Here is a 22,609-nt window from a genome sequence, read left to right on the forward strand (position 1 = left end):
TTACAGGCCTGATAAAATGAGCACAGCTGGTCTTCTGTATCTGTGGGCTCTTCATTCATGGATTCAAACAACTGATGATCAAAAATATTCCAAAATCCAGAAAGAAAAGAAAAATGTGCACTAAACTTGCACAGGCTTTTCCTTGTCATTATTTCCCAAACAACAAAGTGTAACAACTATTTATGTCGTATGTATTTAATTTGTAAGGTATTATAAGTAATCTAAATGTAGTTTAAAGTGTAAGAGAAGATGTGGATGTGCACAAGTGACAGGCAAACACTACGCCACTTGTACAAAGAACTTAAGCATGCCTAGCTTTTGTTATCTTTTGGGGTCCCAGAACGAAGCTCTGATGGATACCAAGGAAAGAAAGACTGTACAGGAGTTTAAGAAATATTTGAATTAAATCACTTCTGTAGTTATTACTGCACTAAGAATAAAATTAATTCATCAGATTGAGTATACACAGTTTAAAAGCAGAATAATGGAAAGATCTGAAAAGCAAAAACCTTTTGTCTCTCGAAAAGTGAGTTATAATGTAACCCTAGTTAGTTAACCTAACAGTATGCATACTCAACAAATAGGACTGCCAAGTCTCAAGCTAATCTCCACTCCTGGTATCTAAAGGACTCCAGGCTACTAGTGGATCAGGCTCTGGATATTCTTGTAATAACCTTTTCTGAAACACTCTAAACACTACTAAGATGGGGGCAAGGGGTTGTTTCTTCCTGCTACATCTACAGTTTTTTCTTACATAAGTAAAGCAGTTGAGAACCAGGCACCTCGCTTTCCCACAGCACTGCCCACAGCACGCAGCTACACTTGGCCCAGCACACCTACACAAGGGGGACGGGGTGCACAGAAAACAGGTGCACCCTGCCAACTCCTGTAAATCTCATCACTTTCCATCCCTAACGAAAACCGTGTGAGGCTTTGCTCTTAGGCTTCAGCCTAAGAATGATGTGTACATCACGTGACTCTTCTTACTATGAAGAAATGTGTAAATAATTATAACATGTATCTAAGTGCAATAAAGATTCATGCAAAATGATGTTCAAAAGTATAAGCTCCTTATAAATGTAAGGTGTTATTAAGCTGCTATAACAGAAATAGGGCAAAGTAAAATGAAAATAGTACCCAGAGCTGCAAAATCATTCTTTCCTCCAACCCCAAGATATTTGTTTATAAAACCCTCAAATTAACAAACTGCAGTCAATGTAGACAATTTATTTTATACTTTCTACTAAGTTACTATTACTGGTCTGTCACTGAAATATTAATCAATTTTTTTATAACATGGAAGATAAGTTCATTTCCTTTCCTAACAACTCTCCTTATTACAGTAACAATTTTATCACCACTGTGATATATTAATGTAACAGAAATAGCTTTTCCTTTGGAGTGTAAGTATATACTAAATGTTACAAGTCTGCATTCTTTACTCACTTATACAAAAGTATGCTTAGGTTATAAGAGGCTTTCCATAGTTACACTGCATGTAACAGAAATTGACAGGAAGACCTAGATTTTAACCAAAAAACTCTGGTATAATAAGCAAATATAGTACATTTGTAGGCTACATCATTCATACTAGCAGTGAAAAAATTTAAGTACTACCTACTTAGTTAAAAAAATATGTAGAAGATCAATATGAAGAAAAATTCAAAACTCTGAGGAAAGTTATCAGAGTTTAGAAGATCTAAATAAGTAGTTACACCATGTTTAAGAACTCTCAATATTATTAAGAAGTATATTCTTCCATTCTTCCATTTGATTTAATACAATCCACCCTAATCCCACCTCACTACTTTTAATATCAACAAATTGATTCTGCTATTTACAGGTGAAAGACGTAAACTAGCCAAAGTAATACTGATCAACAAAGTCATAGGTCTAATACTACCCTGTGGTAAGATTATTTAAAAACTACTGTAATCAAGACAGTGTAGAATCAAGAAAAGAACAACAAATAAATCAGTGGAATAAAAAGCCCAGATACTGATACCTGACAAAGAAACAAAGATAATTACTGAGAAAGAACATTACTTTAACATATGGTGGTAAAACAAATATTCATATGCAAAAGCAATAAATCTAAAATCAATTTCTTACCATTTACAGGAACTAAATTGAATAATCGACCTAAATGTAAAATACAAAACTGTAAAACTTCTCAGACATGCTGGGCATGGTGGCACATGTCTGGAATCACATATTCTGGCAGGCTAAAGCAGGAGGATTGTTAATGTGAGCCCTGTCTCATTGACTGTCCCAAAATAGAAGACAAAAACTCTGCAGAATGTACCTTCTGAAAGATAATAGTATAAACTCTACGTGCTTTTGGGTTTGGCAATGACTTCTTAGACACAAGCCCAAAACAGTTGTATCTGTGAGAGAAAATTAATCAGCTAGATGTCATTAAAATTAAAAAGGTCGGGTCTGTAAAAGACAGAATGGCCACATACACATTAAAAACATTTTAAGAATGAAAACAACCATAGACAGGATTTGTAAAATGTATATCTAATAAAGCAATTCTTAAAACTCAACAGTAAAAACTCAAAGAACCTATTTTAAAAATAGTCAAAAGATATAAGCAGAGCAGACACCTTACGTAGGATGAGTAAGTATATGAAAAGATGTTTAATATCGCCTGCCCTTAGGTGCTACAAACTGAGAGGGCAATATGATCCACTACCCATGCACTGGCATGTCTGAAACCCAAATCACTGCAACGTCAAATACTGACTGGGAAGCAACAGGAGCTCGCACTCATTGCAGATAGGAATGAAAAATGCTACAGCAACTTTCAAAGACAGTTTGACGTTTCTTGGAAAGCAAAAAACAGTCTTCTAACCCAATAGTAACATTCCCACATACCTTGGACCTTAGCTAAAAGTCTATGCAATAATCTACACACAAATATTGACTCAAGCTTTATATTCATAATTTCCAGAAATTAAAAGCAATTGAAATATCCTTTAACAGGTAAATGGATAAAAAACTATAGCACATCAATACAATGGAGTATTATTTACTGATTTAAAAAACGAATTATCGGGGATGGGGATTTAGCTCAGCGGCAAAAGCCCCTGCCTGGCAAGTGCAAGGTCGTGAGTTCGGTTCCTGGTACCGGAGAAAAACCAAAAAAAATAAAAAATAAAAAATAAAAAAAATAAAAAACGAATTATCAAGCCAGGAAAAGACATACAACTTTAAAAACATACTGCTAAGTGAAAGTAGCTAATCTAAAAAGTTTACATACTGTATGATCCTAACTACATAACATTTAGAAAAACCAAGAAAAACATTCCAAAAAACTAAAGAGAAAAAAAGTGAAAAGAGCAGTAATTTCCAGGAGTCTGGGAAAGACATGAAGGAGAGAAGAATGAACGGGCAGAACACAGGACTTTTAGGAGATAAAACTCTCCAGGATGTTAACACAATGGTAGATACATTACATGTATTCGTTTAACCCACTGAACAACACAACATACCAACAGCATAAACCCTGAGGTAAACTATACATTTTAGAATATTGGCTTATAATTTAGAGTTTAAAAATGTATTACCAAAATGAAAAGAACACAGCCCAGAAACCTGTGGGCCAAAGAGAAGAGGAAGACAACAGGACAAAACTTTTATGAAGAAATAATGGTTCAAATCTTCCCAAATGTAATAGAAGTTCACACATTCAAAAAGTTCAGTGAACCTTAAGCAAGATAAGCTCAAAGACATCCATAGTCAGACACAATGTAATGAAGCTGCTGAACATTAATGATACACATATACTTAGAAAGTAGCCAGCTGTATTACCTATGAAAATAATTTGAAAGACAAGGTTTCAAAAACCATAAAGAACAGAGAGAACAGATAAAACATTTTCAACCTGCTGAAAGAAAAGAACTGTAAACTACCAAAAAATATCTTTCATGAGTAAAGGTGAAAAAGTCATTTTTGAGGAAAGAAAAACTAAGTGAATTTGTAACATCAGAAATAAAAACAAATCAGCAGAAATGCAAAATATCTGTATAAATATATAGAATATTCTCATGTCTTTGATTTTTAATGTCCATGGATGACATAAACAGCACAACTTCAATAATAGGTGACAGTAGCAGGGGCTACATAAAGGGACCAAGATAATGCTAAGTTATTCACATCACACCTAAAGTGATAAAATATTAATTCTAAGAGGATAAAAAACTATGCACACTATAACTCCTACAGCAACCACTAAAAATTATATATAATGGAAAAGAAAATGAACTGAAATAAAATACTAAAATGTGTTCAAATCATTAAAAATGAAGGGCAGGTAACACAACACAATAAAATAACAGACTTATAACAACACCTGACATACAAATGGTCTAAAACACTAAATAAAAGACATTTTCAGGGTTGGGGATGTAGCTCAGTAATAGAGTGCCTGTCTAGTATATATAAAGTCCTGGGTTCAATTCCTAGCACCAGAAAAAAGAAAAGAAAAACAAACAAAAATGCAAATTAAAAAAATGTATGCTATCTACTAAGAAAGTTATTTCATATATAATCATATGGGCAGGCAGAAAGTAAAAAGTACCCTGTAATGATAAGCAAAAGCTGGAGTGGTTGTATCATAGCCAACAAGGTAAATTTCAGGGAAAGAGAATTAACAGGGATGAAGAGGGACCTTATATAGTGATAAAAGGATCAACTCACAGATGACATAACAATCCCCAATTTGCATGCACCTAACAACAGAGCTTCAAAATATTTAAAAACTGAAAGAACTGAAAGGAAAAAGATGTAACTACATGTTGTAGACTTGAAGTCCTCTCTCCTAAAATGAAAAGAAAGAAAACCAGTAGGGATATAAAGGAACTTAACACCACCAGCCAAGTGGATCTGAAATTTTTTTTTTGTTGTTTTTTTTTTTTTTGGTACCGGGAATCAAACTCACAACCTTGTGCTTGCCAGGCAGGCACTGTGCCGCTGAGCTAAATCCCCAACCCCGGATCTGAAATTTATAGAATGTTCCACTCCACAACAGCAGAATATACACTGATCTGAGTACATGCATTGCATACATCAGGGTCAAGGACAGTAAACTGTATCTGGAAAAGGACAGAAAGCAAGTGTCTTCAGCTTTGTGCCAGTTTTGCAGCAGAAACTCAATCCTGCCGTTGTAGTTTAAAAGCAGACTGCAACAAACACATAAACAAGTAATGCAGCTGTGTTCTGAAATGGTGCATTCTCAAAAACACATCCAACTAAATTTGGCCTATAAATTTGCCAGATATCTCCCATAAGGTCACAAGATCAAGGTAAGTATGGGTAATTTAGTGAGACCTTGACTCAAAATAAAACTCAGTGGTAGATGCCAGGCATGTTGGTGCACGCCTGTAATCCCAGCACTTGGGAGGCTGAGGAAGGAGGACTGCTGTGAGTTCAAGGCCAGCCTGGGCTACAAAGTGAGTTCAAGGCCAGCCTGAACTGCATAGTGAGATCCTGTCTCAAAAAGGAAAAAAAAAAAACAAAAAACCTCACTGGCAGAGAACTTGCCTAACAAGCATAATACCCTGGATTCAATCCTCAATAACACACACACACACACACACACACACACACACACACACTCTCACAAGTGCAAAGCCAAACGTCCATCTACAATAAACAGATAAACTGGAATACTAAACAGTGAAAACTACACTCAAGCACACTAACCAACCTCACAAATATAATAATGACCAATTAAAGAATTTAGACAAATTCATCCAAAATTCAAAAAACAGGCAAACAAAACTATACTGTTTAAGGATGATGAATAGGAAAAAAACATAGTCAGCATAAATTAGTTAAGGGTGGCTGTGATGGGAGAGTTAATTGACTGGGAAATGTCTTCTAAGAAGCTGCAATTTACTGTTTCTTGGCCCAGATGACGTTTGTAAAAAATTATAAGGCTTTATGTTCTGACTGAAATTTTCTATTTGCATATTTCATGAATTTATAAGTTTCAAAAAAAAGGACAACTTATTAAATCAGAACCCCCCATTTATCAATTTTGGTGGCCAAAACCAAAACCTTTCAAATTTATAAAACAGATAAATTCAGGGTGTAAAGTTTCAATGACATTTACAAGGGGTTAACTTAAATGCTAAACATCTCTGAGCTGGCGATGTAGCTTTGTGGTGGAACACCTGTCAAGCATGAGTCAGGCCTTGAATTTGATCTCTAGCACCAAAAATTAAAAAATGAATAGCACACATCTCTAATGTTATTAAAATAGAATTAATATTAATTCACAGAGATGTGAGAAACATGGCTACTATATAAAGTAGGTATGTTACATATTCTTTCCTACAAAGAAAAATAATGCAGGTATTCTACTGGCTAATTAGAAGCACTGTTTCTGTTACACACCATCTAAATGGACTAGTGAAGAAAATATGTACTTTGTCCAGAAAGAAGTTTCCAGGACTCAGTGAAGATAAACAGGAGAACTTGTTTAGGCTGGGGATACTGATCTACAAAGCAGAATGCTGTAGTACATCAGCACGTCCTATATAGATGAAAATTACAAATCTCTAATATAAAACAAGACAGCAAGAGGTATGGAATTAGAATATTTCTCCTTCAGAGCAAAGGCATATAAGTCATGTTTCAACCTTTTGCTGAATACAGCAGAGTTTTACACGTAGCAAGGAGGTGTTAAGTATTTGTTAAATTAAGCCCCTCTGATAGCGCATTCCACAGCCTGAATTCAATAAACAGCTGACGAAGATATATAAAGAACAGTGACTGCGTCTGTGCCTGAACTGAACTTTCACAAACTTTTTGCTTGTCCTAATTCCATAAGCAAAACAACGTAACAACTGCTGACATTCACACTGCCATAGGCATTGTAAGTAATACACAGATGATGTGACTTACACAGGATGACACAAGAGGTTACGTGCAAATATACTACTTTACAGAGGGTTTGAGCATTTGCAGATCTGGATACCCAGGAGGGGGTTCTGGAAACATGTCAGATACCTAGGATCAACTGTATTAAAGAATCCTAAAATATAACTATTAAAAAAATTTTATCACATTTTGCCTTCTACCTTTAAAAATGTTGTTTTTAAATGTTTTAAGTTTAAAACTTAGTCCAGATACTATACCTGAATAACTGATGCTGATTTACTTTGAAGTTTTTCCAGCTTTTCCTTTCTTAACATTAATAATTTTCTCTGTGCTAAGACTCTTCGCCAGCACCTCTGAATGATCAACGCTGCATTAACCTCTTTTATCAGTCGTCGTTTGGCTAGAAAATTGATTACAGCTGATTGAATAATTCTTGCAGCTTTGTCTCTCTCCTTTTAAAACAACAACAAAGCAAGTGTGAATTAAATACTTAATTACTTGAGACTTTAAATCAGCCCCCGCTTCCTCCCAGGTTCTTGTGTTCACCGTTGGAAATCGCTCCTTCTGTGCATGCTGAAAGTGCTAACAGGTGGGCTTGCAGATTTATTTGCATAGTGAAACAAAGATTTCTAATAGTCTACAAGAAAAGCCATAGACATGTTTTATCTACCATAGGTACCCAGTAAACAAGATAAAAGTGACTTACGTATAATAAGGTATGTTTTTCAGGTTTAGGTAGAGTGAATTTATGCATGACTTTTAGGAAAAGAATGGAATATATAAAAATGATTTGCAGTAGAAGGTAGCATTATTTTGTTAAAATTAAACAAAGCAATTCACAAAAGGGAGAGAATAAAATGCCACTTCCACGAGCATAGTATTTATACAGGATGGCATTAAGCCACAGAAGCTCAAGGGCAGAGAGCATAGTTTGGGTTGTGAGAAGTGGTATCCAACACAACCAACAGCATCAGCCTTAAGAACACTAGAGGTCAGTTTCCTTCATATCTCCATTTCTGTTACTTGTAAAAATGAACTACCATTGAGAATACATTTTATATCCAGCACCATTCTAAACAATCCATAGATTACATATTTGAACCTTGTAAGAGCAAATGAACAGATACTATGTTATGAACCTGAGGAAACTGAGGCAAAGAAGTCAAATAGCTTGGCCATGATTTGAACCACACTTTGTTAATACTCTGCAATGCTAAATGTGTTACTTCATCTCAACTGGAAACTAGAATATGAGCTATTTCCTCTGATGGAAATGAACAACTTACAGAATATTTGACAACCTGTATGTTGCAGTCTGGGATAATCCACTATTAAGGTTGGGTTCTCTATGGAAAGTAGCTATAGATTCTAATTATTAATAAATAACAATCAGGGGCTGGGGATTTAGCTCAGCGGCACAGTGCCTGCTTGGCAAGTGCAAGGTCAAGAGTTCAATTCCCGGTACCACAAAAAAAAAACAAAAAAAGAAAAAACCAAATAAATAACAATCAGTGGATGTTTTCAGCGTGTAGTGCCTACACAGCACAAAAACACAACTGTGGAAAAGATCAAACTGTTATTCGGAAACATGAAAAAAGTAACCTATACAATGAAACAAATACTAAAGAATGTTAAGGGACACATAGTGGATTGCTCCATTGAGGAAGAAAAGACGAGCCAATTTAAAACTGGACTGGGGAATTAAGCATAGCAAATTGATTAAATCGTCTAACATAACTGTCAGTGTCCCTAAAAAACCTATGGCCTTTAAGGCTATAGAGATTCAAGTTAAAATTACAACCTTACTGGGGCTGGAGATTTAGCTCAGTGGCACAGTGCCTGCCTGGCAAGCACGAGGTGGTGAGTTCAATTCCCGGTACCAGAAAAAACAAAAACAAAATTACAAACTTATTAGCGAAAGTGAATGAGTAAATGAATTAATGAATAAATAAATAATGTTTTAAAAACTGCCATGTTTCAGAAATACATAGTTTTTGGGTCATCCCACTCCACTTTTAAGTGGATAATGTGTATGTAAATTATAATATGAAATAGTAAATAAAACCTGAAAAACAGCCATATTAAGATAATGTTTATAAGCTTACTAGGCTAGCATCTTTGGGAGCCTATGGCTTATGCACCAAATAGAAAAAGATACAACTGGATATTAGTGTAACTGTATAGAAAGGGAATGTGACCATGAGGAGAAAGTAGAGAAGCAGTGGGTAGATTGGGCAGATGAAGTTTAATCACAGATAGCAAAGTTTCTTTTAGCTTTCAAAAAACTGGAAATTTCTACTCTTTGTATTAAAGAAAGAAATAAAAAAAAGGCTACCGGCCAAAGCTAAGAAAGCTTTACAGTACACAGCTGACCAAAACAAGGCTACATGGGGCAGAAAATAAAGCAGAATATGTGTTTTGATTAACATCTGATTCTGTAGTTTGAAAACTCACTAACACATAAAAAGCATCAATCAAATAACTTGAGGACTGATCAGGGGGATAGCTTTCCCTGAAAACTTTTGAAAATCAATCTCATAGAAGCTTCCAACAGTACGATTTCCTTCAAGTGATCTGTGGGAAAAGAGGTGGAACTTGAGAAAAGGTTGGGTAATGGAAGGCACAGAACCCACACAGTAGCAGCGAAGACCTTTTGTGAGTGTAAGACTTCCTATTTCCCAAAAGTTATGACCAGGACACTGAGTGGGCAAGAGAGAATCACTTCAATTAGTGTTATTTCCAAGATAAACAAGGCATAAGAAAATATACATCTGATCCCAAAAATGTAGTCCTTTTAGACAGCTACTAGGAATTTGACCATAAATACACTGTACTTCAAAATTGAGCAATTCTGGATGGAGTGTATTTCTGAAATATCTATGATAAACTTTATTAAACAATGGCTACTTATTTGATTTTTCAAAATAAAATATTCTATTAGTAAAGGAGATAGGGAGATGAAAGGGTCAAAATAATTTGCTCACTTTGATCAAGGAAACCATTTACTGGATTCTTAAAAATGGAATTTTTCATCAGGCATGGTGGTACACTCCTGTAATCCTAGTACCTTGGGAGACTGAGATAGCAGAATTGGGCAACTTAGCAAGACCTTGTCTGAAAATAAAAAATAAAAATAGGGCTGCAGATACAGCTCAGTGTGAAGGCCTCGTGTTCAATCCTCATTATCACCACCCCCCAAAGCATTTTTCTCAGAACTCAGGGAGATGAAAAGAGAAAAGAACGAAGGGGAAAATATGTATATATGTATGCACAGGAGAGCTAACATATTTGTACTACTGACTTTTATTGCTCTATTGAAAGGAACAGTTAATGTTTAAGTGTTGTATCAATCTTACATGTCTGTATTTAACTGAGTAACCAATTTGAAGATATCAATATGTAATACAACAACCATTGTTAATTTCCTATCACCTTGTCTGAGATGCTGTACTGCTTATATTACTTTTGTGTTATTTTCTAAATGTATGTGTGTTAGTTAATATGTTCTTGTTCTTTCATCTCTAAAATAAAAAAAAAAAACTCGGGGGGAAAAATGTTATTTTATGCTATGCTAAGAAAAGTTTTGTGCATGTAGTTCCTAAACATTTTGAAAAATAAAACAATGGAAACCAAAGTACCATTTTTAAACTAATAAAGAGTAAGCTGGGATGCAGTTTCACAACAAACGGAATGGACTTGTCAGTTAATGCAAACCCAAACACTTGATGGCCAGGCCCAAGTGGCACTAGGTGAGGATAAGCCTCACAAGCACAATATGAAAAAATTACTTGAAATTTCTTGGGCTGGGGATATAGCTCAGTGGCACAGCGCCTGCCTGGCAAGCACAAGGTCCTGAGTTCGATTTCCAGTACCAAAAAGAAAAGAAAATTCTTGCTCTCTGGATCCATGAAAAGAAGGGAAGACCTGAGTCAAGCATCCCTAGCTTATTTTTCACAAATTACAAAACAGGTAAGTTACTCCTTTTCCTCTGGAGTGGACTAAATAAAAGGGTAGATCAGAGGTTGGAAGATTCATCAAAAGAGGAAACAGCAGCAATTGAGGGGAAATATTCATCCTTTTCCATCCCAAAATATACACGAACAATTTTAAATGTAGCTCAATCACTTCATGTATTTGTAAAAATGTAAAATGCACATAAAGGATTAATAAACTGGAACCTTAAGAAGTACAACTCAAGGTATAATGTTTTTGCTTTCTAGGAGTACCTGATGGTGTTTTAGATCTTTTCTTAATTTATATTTTCTCCATGTTGTTTGTATAAGTCGAGCAGCTCTTATTTCTTTACGAAGATCCAAAAGCCTTGCACAAAGAAATGACAAATACATAATAACCACCTAAATGCAAAAACAAAAGATGAACACAGATCAACAGAGAATATACATCTTACTATCAGGCTGAGCTTTATTAAAAGTTATTCATTAAGAAACTTCTTTTACTTACTTTTTCATCTGGAATTGTATTTGACATATCTGAATGGTGAATCATAGCAGGTATCCCACCAAGATCTCTAACTGCAGACCTAACTAAATGAAAATTTTTCTTTTCATTTTCTAGAAGCTCTTTGTGTAGTTCAGAATTACTTTCTATTATGTAAGTGGAAAAAAAAAAAAAAAAGAAATTAGACTATTATATCCAAAAGCAGACATGAGTGAGAATTAGAAAAGCTAATCAAGAAAAAAAGACTAACCATGATCAAGTGCTTTAAGAGACATATCCAGAGAACTATCATTAGATTCAGAGGAAGAATTTAATACCACTGAGCCTGTCTGTGTGCATTCCACAGTCTGAGTAGTACGCTGACATATAGCATCAAAAGGCACGTAGCAAGGATGGTAATGGTGGATCAGGTAACATAACACACGACCATCTGAGAAAGACACTGTAAAATTCTCCACCTGATTGGAAATACCAGAAAAAGAATTAGCTGTATTTAAATACTAATAATGGTTTTGTAGTCCATTATTTCTTTTTTATAGCTAAAAAAGGTATTAACTGCTAACACCTAGTATGATATATTCATAGCCGAATTTTAAATTATTGAATAGTATCCTTTTCAAAAGCAGATTTTGATATTATCATCCTGCGTTGGACAGTGTCCCTCAAGACTTCATTTCCTTCTCAGAACCTCCAATTGTGACATTATTTGGAAACAGACATTAAGGTAATAATTGGTAGGAGGTCACGCTGGTACAGAAGGGATTCTTAATCCAACCTGAATGATGTCCTCCTTGTAAGACACACAGACAGAAACAGGGAGAACACCATGTGATTGTAGAGGCAGAGACAGGAATAATGTATCAATAAAAAAAGAACATCAAACATTACTGATAACCACCAAAACTTAAGAGCATGGACAGTCTCACTAGAGTCCTTAGTTAGAGTACAGTCTGGATAACACCTTGGTTTCGATTGCTAGCCTCTAGAACTGAGAGAATAAATTTGTATTTTAAAGCCACCCAATTTATAATAGTTATGGCATTCTTACGAAGCTATAATAATCATAGTCAACTCTCCTTTATCTATCGAACAGTGAAGGAGGAAATAGTGAACCACTGCTCATAGGGAAGGAACAGGGTTAAGTTCCTGTGAGCTTCTGGTCACTACATTTTTATCAGCCAATCAATATACAACTCCATTTTATGTGTATTTCTGATTCAATAACCTCACAGCCAACACCAGTGTATCCAATGCCTGAATAAAGATTGTTCAACTCATGTTGAGTTTAGATTTCAACTGTCTCTCACTACATCTGTGGGCCACTTTAGGAAATCAACAACAAAAAAGCACAAAATTATAGAAAACATAGCACTAAACAGACCATGAAAGGGCATGTGTTCACAGTCTAACAGCTGATTTGAGAAAGTACAGTATCAGCTTGTTGGAACTCACCTGGAAATGAGAACCTTAGCATTTGCATATTAGCAAATAACCATCCATAAAGTGTACCCAGGGTTAACTTTGGCATTAGAAATAAATTGTACCTGCATCTCACTTAGCTCTCTTAACATCTTACTTAGCTCTCACAGCACTTACTTATGAGCCAGGTTATCCATATATTTGATAATTTGTCTACTAATAACTTGAGGTTTACTACATTTAATCACATGTACTATTATTACTCTTCCCATTTTATATATCTTATCAGGTTGCTTATCTAGTTATGTCTGGGCAATTTATTTTCATATATTTGCACTGTAAAGATTATCTCATATAGTAATGCAGTAGCAGTCTGACAAGTTACTGTAAAAAACTCATCTTAGATTTTACATTCTCCATTTGCACAGTGGCAAGGTTCCTGGTTGTATCTTTCTGCATGATGTGTTTACTTACATTTATCTTTATTGTAAGATTCTGATCATTTCGTGTTCCAGGAGTATTTAAGTACTTTCTATAAAAACTTCATCTAGGCTAATTTTTTTTCTTACTGATAAATAAAATTAGTACATACTCTATAATTGGTGGCATATGATGAAATACTCAACTGAGAAAAAGTTTGCTCATATACATACAAGCTATTTCAAAAATGGAAGAAAAGTTTTTATACATTAAGTTTGACTTTAAAGAAAACGTATTTATTTAAAGATATTGGGTCAAAACAAAAGCAAAAGAACTTACCTTTTTATTATAGAAAGCACAAACAGCATTTACCCAATCCATCAATAATTTCACACTCTCACTGTAGTGATCTAAGGTACTACTATGCCCTTTGTCATTTTTCTTATTTGTAACAGCATCAGAATGGCATGATGATGCACGCATTGTTTTCTTTATACTATGTGTGTCCTTCAGAAAGTTAATTTCTTCCTTTAATTGATTTAAATTAAGGGAGATCTCTACCTGCAACATACAAATAAAGATAAATACTTTAAGTTTTTTCATGTATTTTTTTTAGTCCACAGTAATCAAAGTAACTGTCTTCTATTTAGACAAAGTGTATAAGTTTGAAAAAATAAAACCTAGTCATAGATCTTAAAAATCTAAGAAGCATCCAAAATATACATTTTAGCACAGAAAAACCCTTTTTTAAAAAAAAGCAAATACAGCTGGGCACAGGGACACATGCCTCTAATCCCAGCACTCGGGAGGCTGAAGCAGGAGGATCTCTGGAAGACCAAGCCTGGGCTACAAAGTAAGTTTTAGGCCAGCCTGAAGCATATAGTGAAACCCTGTCTCAAAAAGAGCAGGGCTGGGTATATAGCTTAGTGGCACAGTGCCTGCCTAGCAAGCACAAGTTCTGAGTTCAATTCTCAGAATGAAAAAAAAAAAAGGCAGATACAAACCACATAGAATTGGTACAATGTTGTGGTTAAGAACATGGGATACAGGCCACACAAGCTTGCATTCAAACCTCAGATCTAATTCTATTAATAATGTACTTTAGTCTCAGTTTCCTCATCTGTGAGACAGATTTAAAACTGAACTTGTAGGTGTGTAATGAAGATTAAACTGGAACACATAAAGCAATTATCAATCCTGGGACAGAATAAACCTCACCAATGGTTATTATTGTTAGTCTTTATGTGATCCAGGTTGATTTTATAATCAGAATTCAAAATTAATAAAAATTACAGTGTACCAAATATACTATACCTGAAAAGCAAATGCTATTTTCCAAAGCAACCCAAGAGTTTTTTCTCTGTGCCTATCCACAATATCCTTACATAGGATTGTATTTCCTAAAAATGAAATGGCAGTCTATTAGCATAATGTATACACTTATCAACATTCAATGAGAAAAATGAGATTTATCTTTATTCAGTTTTTACCATGCTCATCATTTAATTGAATTCCTCGTGATTTAAGAATTTGAAGAACAATGTCAACATTGTGCATTTTTTGAAGACGACTTATTGCGGGAATCCTGAGTTTCTTTGAAAGATTCCAGTTCTGTGTGAGAAGTTCCATGATTCGCCTAAAGGTAAAATAATTTTCAGATAAAATTGCTACATAAAACACATTTTTTTACAAAAAAAAACCCTTCATTTAAATATAGTTATTATCTACACAAATCCCAAGCATTTAAGGACATTAAGGTCAAAAGGATCCTCAAAATTCAAAATTGCTTTGCTGTATAGTTAGCAGGTTTTTTCTCATTTAAGTCTGAGGGGTAAAATCTAAGGAGACAAATGAGACATGTGTGTGTAGTGGGGGGTGATAGGATTGAAATGGATTAGGATATGCTAAATGCATGCACCAACTTCCCAAAATAAACCCAATCATGTAACAGTAATAAGCAATAATTAAATATAATTTTAAAAATTAAAAAAAAAAATTTGAGTACCTACTTAAAGAATACATGTACTCCAGAGTTTGAATTCAAGTCTCTAACATCATCTAGGTTACTATGTTTTCTTTTTTTGGGGGGGGGTACCGGGAATCAAACTCAGGACCTTGCACTTGCCACGGAGGTGCTTATGCCACTGAGCTATATCCCCGGTCCCTTAGGTTACTATGTTTTGTCCACTACAAAATAGTAAAATTTTCCACAGAAAAAGCAAGCCACAAGTGATTACTGTGTGTAAATGAAAGCTGGTCAAATTAAATAGGTGTGATGGCTTGGACTTATGAAATGAACAAAATTACACATAAAATATTTTCAGCAAATGATTTAGACTGTACAAAACTGTTCATGTGAGATAAAGATATTGTAATCTTCAAGATTATTAGCTAGCAAGAAAATTTAGAAAAGAAAATGCCCATGGAAACTTACAAGAAAGAAACATACACATTTATTTTGAAAAACTCAGTCTAGGGATGTCTTCCTCATAAATGTCAAAAATTGCTTCCACTCTGGCCAAGTCATCCTCTGACCTCTGCTTGAACCTCTTGACACTGTGAACTGGTTTTAGGCAGGCCTGAAGATTAGCTAGTTTTTATCAAACCAACATACATCTTCCCAAAACTTTTTATTATTTATGTATTTGTTTTTCCTGGTCTTTAAATCACCTTTTAGCATAAGGTAGCCCTTCAAGTACTTGAAGACATTTGTGTGTAACAGTGTTGTATTCAATTTCTCTAAATATTCATAGTTCCTTCAACTGGTCTTCATGAGACATGGATATAAGGCTTTTAGTTTACACACTAAATATATCGGGTTAAAACAAAGAAGTCAAGAAGTGTATTCCATAACTTCTTCCCTAATCAATTAAGTTTTTAGCTAATTTGATTTTCCCATGAAGACTACCTGCAATGCTCTTGCTATAACATAAGCAATTCAAAATCTGACAAGATACCAGGTCAGATAGAGTTCAGGAAGCTTTACTGTAGCAGACATAAGTTATAGCCATTAACTATGTGTTTCTGATATTTTAGAGCTTAACCGGTTGTTTTGAGGTTTAACAACTTAAATATACAGAGAAAAACATATCTTAGCTATAAAAAATATTTTCCTTTGACCCTAAAAGTCCCTCCTTGATAAGCACATAACATAACCTGGAGAGTTCCCCAGAAACAAGACTGTTCTCAATCCAGAAATCCTCACAAGGCCAACTACAGTTACAAGGTAAAAACCATTCCTTCCAAAGCAGAAACAGGTACCCGTGACTCAAACCAAAGTCAATTTGAGGATTCCAATTTGTTATTGGGAAAATACTGTATGTGAAGTCAGACATCATGGGTTTATGCCTCAAGTCCAATACATAAAACTTGGCCAGTTATTCTACCTCTTCATTTTATTTTTTTCATTTGTGAGACTAAACAGTCTCAAACAATAACTCATGAAACCACTGTGGATATAAGACATAATTTGAGTGTTTTATATTTAATTAGTTTCATGGTCTTCCTAACTCCTATTCTGAAACATCAGATTCTAATCGTATGCTGGCATAAAAGAAAAATGAGATAAGAGACCAGAGCTTTGCATCTTAAACTGATACATCATTTTTCTGAAAGAGAAATTTCAGGGACTTTTTAACCCTAAATTTATTCCATATGTGAAAAAAGTAAGAAAAATTAAAGTATAGGAAGTGTTTTCCACAAAATATTTGTGTATATCATTAAGCAAAACAAATTATATTTCTTATACTTACACAAGACGCACTCCACACTGCAAATCTACAGCAAGATTTGTAACAGCAAAATCAAACTCATCAAATGGTGTTTGAACATGACTAACAGGTAATCCCAATAAGCTAAGGTGGCGGGAGAGGTCACCTTCACCACTTAGAAAATCTCGTGAAAAAGCCAGAAGAATATCTTTACTAGCCTATAAAAAAACAGGTTGCAGGTATTATATTTCAATATTATAATCTGACCTACAGTTAAAAAATCCTTCAAATCACAGGTACAAAATTAACAGTTCTGTAAAAAGACTGCCAGTTTCATATTACATGCTAATTACGTACATTTCATATATTTCCAAGACTTTCTTTAAAAAATGCTTACAATATACCACAAAATCTAGCAGTAATTAATACTATATTACATCTAAATTAGGAAGGAAAATTCTCCCCAAATTAATTCCTTACAACCCTAGTTAAATTCGATCTTAAGGGTGAGATGGACAGATGATATAGCAATGAAAGTTTAACCAACAAAAATCAAGTATTTTTCACTAGATACACATTCATTCCTATTCTACTCCAGAATAGTATTCTTTGGAAAACTAATTTTCTTTCTAAAGAGAAAATATGCCATAAAAGCCATAAAAGTCTCAAATGAAGTATGAATTATAAAACATAAAATGAAAACTGTACCTTGAATTCAGCATCTTTACAGAAGAGACAAGGATCATGATCAATAAGTCTGGAAATTTTAGCATGATCAAGGAAACAGACCAACAACAATAACTTTTTCAATGTAAACTTGGACAAAGCTTCTTCATGACCTTAAATAAAGTACAACAAGGCATACCAAGTTATCTACAAAAGGCAGCTTGAACCTTACGATAACATGCTAGTAAAAAATAGTACATGCACAAATAAAACACCGTTGCCTTTTCTGGTGATTTACATGCTAGGACCATTAAATCCTTACAATCACTCTACTGGGCAGGTGGCATTTAATATCCCCAATTCCTGAACAAGGAAACAGGCCCGGCAACATCAACAGCTTTAACTGGCCTCACTCAACAAATATTCAATAAACACCAACTACCTACAAGCATCATCTTAGTGTCAGATATACAATAGCAGACTATAACAAATACAACTCCATAGGTCTTACTACCTAGTAGGAAAACTCAGTGGGTAGAGACCACAAAGAAGTAAAAATAATTATAAACAGTGATGGAGGAAAATGGGAGTGAAGGAAGGGAAAGGGAAAACAGAGACCTACTTATTTCAGAAACTAATATGCACATACAAACAGGAAGAATAACAAGAGGCCACTTATGTGTAGTGTGCAGAAAATATAATGCAGGCAGAAATACCATCTCTGTATAGATGCGGAACACTGTGATGTCGATATTCAGCTGCTATATCAGGATTCCAAAGTAAGCGACTGAGAATAAATACGGCCAATCCAGTGATATCACTATTGTCTTCCAAAGATATGAGCTCTCCATAAACTGTCTGAAAAGAAAAACCAACGCTAAACTTACACCATCTCAAAGAAGCAAAGGGATGAGACCGAAGGGCAGACAAAAATCTTCTAAGACACTAGCTACATTCTTTGCCAAAATAATGTGGAAATGACATTGCTATTTGGTAAATACATTCTTTACACTGTAAATAAATGTGTTATGCATTTTTTTCCTTTGGTGTGCATGGTGTACTTCTCAATGAAAAAAAACTCAAGATTAAGATAAATTTTTAGGCATATGACAAGCCATAGTTAACATTTTAATTTTTTTCCTTTATGTTAAAGTACTATCAAAGATGTGCATGGTTTTCAAATTTAATTACTATTGTCCCACAAAGCAGAAATTGAAAAGTACAAAACAAATCTATTTAAAATTTTATAATAGTTACCAAGTCCAAAACTATCTGTACACAAGGGCTATTTGTATAACTGAAAGCTCTAAAAGTTTCAGTAGCATTGATCCAGGATAATAATGTAGGTATCTTCATAATCAATGATAAATATAAAATTAGTTTAATATGACTTCTAAAGAAACTAGAAAATATTAAAAACATCAAATTATATTCTGTAACCCTAAACTGTCATAATATAGAAATGAAAACATGAAAAACCATTCTCATCAAAACAGAAGAAATTTATCTCTATTTATATATTTGTTTCATCTTTGAGGCTTCCTTAAAATTCTCAAAGGTCATGTCTATTTACAGAATCCTACTGTATGCTTCTAAGATAGAACGCTTTATTGGTCACTGACCCCTCCATTCCCTATAAATGGATTTACAACCCTACCACAACCACTGATGGATTGTGTCTCTCATAGGTCGATATTATATCCACCTGTAGGTGATGCCTAGTTTGGGCTTAGCTAGATAAGGTGCTTTGAACAATGGAATAAGGGTGCATGTAACAAACAGTATATCTAAGCAAAAGTTATAGAATCCTTTGCAAGTTTCTACCTTTGCTACAAAATATCCCAAATACTAGGGGCCTCTACCTCATTTGAGGTTCCATAATTATTTGACATGTACAGCAAAGCCAGCTGATAGGTAATTTGTTGATTAATGAAAGGTAAAAGAGCTGAAGTAAATTCTAGCAATGACATGATCATAGTAAACTTACTTATTCTCTCTGATCCCCAAGTTAATGGTACAAAGAGCTAGATTATTCCAAAAAAATCCCTTTCAGTCCCAGAGATTCTTCTATTTTAACATTTGGAATAAACTACATTATAAAAGAAACTTAGAAAAAAAATTACTAAAATCTTATTAGTGAAAGTAAAAAGAAAGGAAGCACAGAAGACACCATTTTATCAAAGCACACTTTTAACAACCAACTACTAGTACTAGCTTTACTAATTCAGGTAGTTTTAAATTTTGAGATACTCTTGAGCCAACTAGTAAATAACTCAAATCTAGATGACATTTTTATGACCAGTATTCCCTCAAAATGGCTAGAAAGTTATGCTTTGCCATCAGACTGCTGCATGTTCAAAGCCTGATCAATTATTGTGCTTTGGGAAGTCATTTCACATCTATGTTTTTGCTAATGAAGTGAAAATAATACATACTTCACTGATTTTCAAAGTGATTCAAATTGAAAATGTTTAAAATGGCTTATTCTTTATTTGTAAGTGCTTAAAAATGAGCCTACTAGAGTTGTCATTACATCCAGCACCAAATTATGACTATTTAAGTGACTACATAGGTATATTACTCTGCAACAACGCAGCCATAATATGTAATGGCATGGTCTAGTTACCTAATAAGCACTTATTAAGTGTGCTTAAATTTTATACTGAATGATAAATCAAGCTAATAAAATGACTGTAACTTTTATAAATGAAATTATTAAAGAGCCTATTATATTATATCATTAAAAAGAATACTGTAAATAGTTTTCAAAAACTGAAACAGATTTACCTCTAGGCCAATTCGAAGCCACAAAGGATTATATGACAACAACCAATTCAGTACTTTCTGGCGTTCTCCTGAAATGCAGGTCAAAGGAAAGTTAAAGCGAACTCTAATTTAATAGAGAAAAATTTTAAAAACCTCATGAAAAGCTGGGGATTCTAGCACATTTCTCTAATCCCAGGACTTCGGTGGCTAAAGCAATAGGACTGTCAGTTTGAAGCAGACTGGGCTATTAAGCAAATTCAAGAACAGATCTCAAAAACAAAACACATAAAAATGAAAAATACACAAACAAAACCAAAACTTAATGGAGATAATACCAGTGAAAAAAATCACTTATAAAAATAAGTTAATTTAAATGAAAAAATATTTCTTTTCTTAAATAGACACAATCATACTTACAAATGTGAGTGTTTTGGCAGCAAAGCTAAAGTATGTTTGAAATTCACATTCTTGGATATAAGCACAAAGGAAACAACAAGCATCAGGAAAGGATAACTGCCTTTTCATGTTCATTGCAATATTATTCGCAATACCCAAGGTGTGGAGTCAATCTCAAGTGTGCTTCCACGGGCAATGGATAACAAAAATGTACTGGGTATGCATACACATAGACACGCACACACAAATGTGTGAGGTGACAGATATGTTAATTAGCTTCTTCCTGATCATCATTTCGTAAGATAAGCATACATCAAACTCACATTGTACATGTCAAATATATACAATTTTAATTTGTCAGTTATACCTCTATAAAGCAGGGTATGTGGGACAGAAACACAAAATCTCTATATTTACTAGGGACACTCAGATAGGACTCCAAGTTTGAGGCCAGAATGGACTATTTAAACCCTGCCTCAAAACAAAAAATTTTAGAAATGGGGCTGTAGCTCACTGCTCTCTAGATTCAATATCCAGTAGTGGGGAAAGAAGGAAGGGAAGTAGGTAGAGAGTGGAAGCGAGGGAGGAACCCCTGGAAGTGTTTTTAAAAAACTAATTTCCATATTTCTGTAATATTCTTACCAACATCTTTCCAAAGGTGCCTATCTTTTCGTACAATTAACCGCTTAGCTTCAATTTCAATTTCAAGCTTTTTAATAGCTTTAACCATTTTCTCAGAAGTAAACATACGGCATGCTGTGCGACGTAATCTATTCAACCTGCACCGAGCTGTGTAAGCTCTAAGAGACATTTCATCTTTTGTAGGTGCTCTAGGAACACTTATTTTATGTTGATTCTCCACTCCCAAAGGCATAGTAGCAACATTTACTGTATTAAAAAAAAAAAGGACAAATGTTTCTGGTTAAATAATATCTCTGTACACTCCTAAATCCAGCAGCAAAATGCAAAAGAAAAAAACATTTTTTTTTTGATAGAGGCAGAAGGAAAAGCAAGATGAAACAGAACTGAGATTGTTACACACATGCACCACCTCCTCACAAGAAATGTGAGCATTATGCTCTACAAAAATGTACTGATAAAAAATAAAAATTTTTTGGAAACCCAAATGCCCATCAACTGAGGAATGAATAAAAAAGATGTGGTATTTTTATGCAATGGAGTATTACTCAGCTTTAAGAAAAGAGAAACTCGAGGCTTTTGTAGGTAAATGGATGCAACTAGAGACCATACTCATAAGTGAAATAAATCGGACCCACATGTGTAGACATCATACTGTCTCCCTGGTATAGGAACCTAAAGAGTAAGTAAAACTCAAAATGTACAATAGATTATATGAAAGGGAAAGAAATTGCTCAAAGGGAAGGAAAAACTGGGATGAAGGGAAGGAGAAAAATAAAGAAGAAAGGGAAAGTATATATGTATATACATAGGATGGCTGGGGCAACCATACTGCTGACTTCTACTGGTCTATTGAAAGGAACAATTAAGGCTTAAAATTTTTTATATTCTGACCAATTTTGCATGCTTGTATCTGGTAATGTGAGCAACTGATTTGAAGACAACAATATGCAATGGAACAACCACTGGTGAATTCCTATCATCTTGTCTAGTAAAACTCTATTATCTCTAATGTTTTATGCAACAATTTTTTTTTTATTTTCTTCAATGGTTTGTACAATCTTCCATTTTTTTTTTCTTTATTTTAAAGAATAAAAGAAGGATAACATAATAATAGGGGGGACTTAGCAAATTACAGACAAAATGGTAAGAAATTATCAATGGTTATCGTTTTACATATTATTATCTACAAAATAGTTTCTCAGGAAAACAAACAGACAAATAATAGTGAGTTAGAGACAAAA

General features: G+C 34.2%; 1 protein-coding gene across 1 annotated transcript in view; it reads right to left on the minus strand.

Moving 5' to 3' along the window:
- Positions 1-22,609, minus strand: part of Aspm (asp (abnormal spindle) homolog, microcephaly associated (Drosophila)) — a 54,794-nt gene that overhangs the window by 18,484 nt on the left and 13,701 nt on the right. The window contains exons 6-17 of the mRNA XM_013521877.1: positions 21,369-21,614; positions 20,352-20,419; positions 18,281-18,422; positions 17,607-17,737; positions 16,941-17,116; positions 14,679-14,824; positions 14,503-14,588; positions 13,528-13,749; positions 11,600-11,807; positions 11,353-11,495; positions 11,118-11,246; positions 7,149-7,343 (exon numbers count right to left, since the gene is read on the minus strand). Coding sequence (XP_013377331.1) covers positions 7,149-7,343; positions 11,118-11,246; positions 11,353-11,495; positions 11,600-11,807; positions 13,528-13,749; positions 14,503-14,588; positions 14,679-14,824; positions 16,941-17,116; positions 17,607-17,737; positions 18,281-18,422; positions 20,352-20,419; positions 21,369-21,614 — 1,892 coding nt within the window. The remainder of the gene's footprint in view (positions 1-7,148; positions 7,344-11,117; positions 11,247-11,352; positions 11,496-11,599; positions 11,808-13,527; positions 13,750-14,502; positions 14,589-14,678; positions 14,825-16,940; positions 17,117-17,606; positions 17,738-18,280; positions 18,423-20,351; positions 20,420-21,368; positions 21,615-22,609) is intronic.

Source organism: Chinchilla lanigera, unplaced genomic scaffold (genome assembly GCF_000276665.1).
Source record: "Chinchilla lanigera isolate Chin_1 unplaced genomic scaffold, ChiLan1.0 scaffold00005, whole genome shotgun sequence".
In the NCBI taxonomy this organism is placed as follows: Eukaryota; Metazoa; Chordata; class Mammalia; order Rodentia; family Chinchillidae; genus Chinchilla; species Chinchilla lanigera.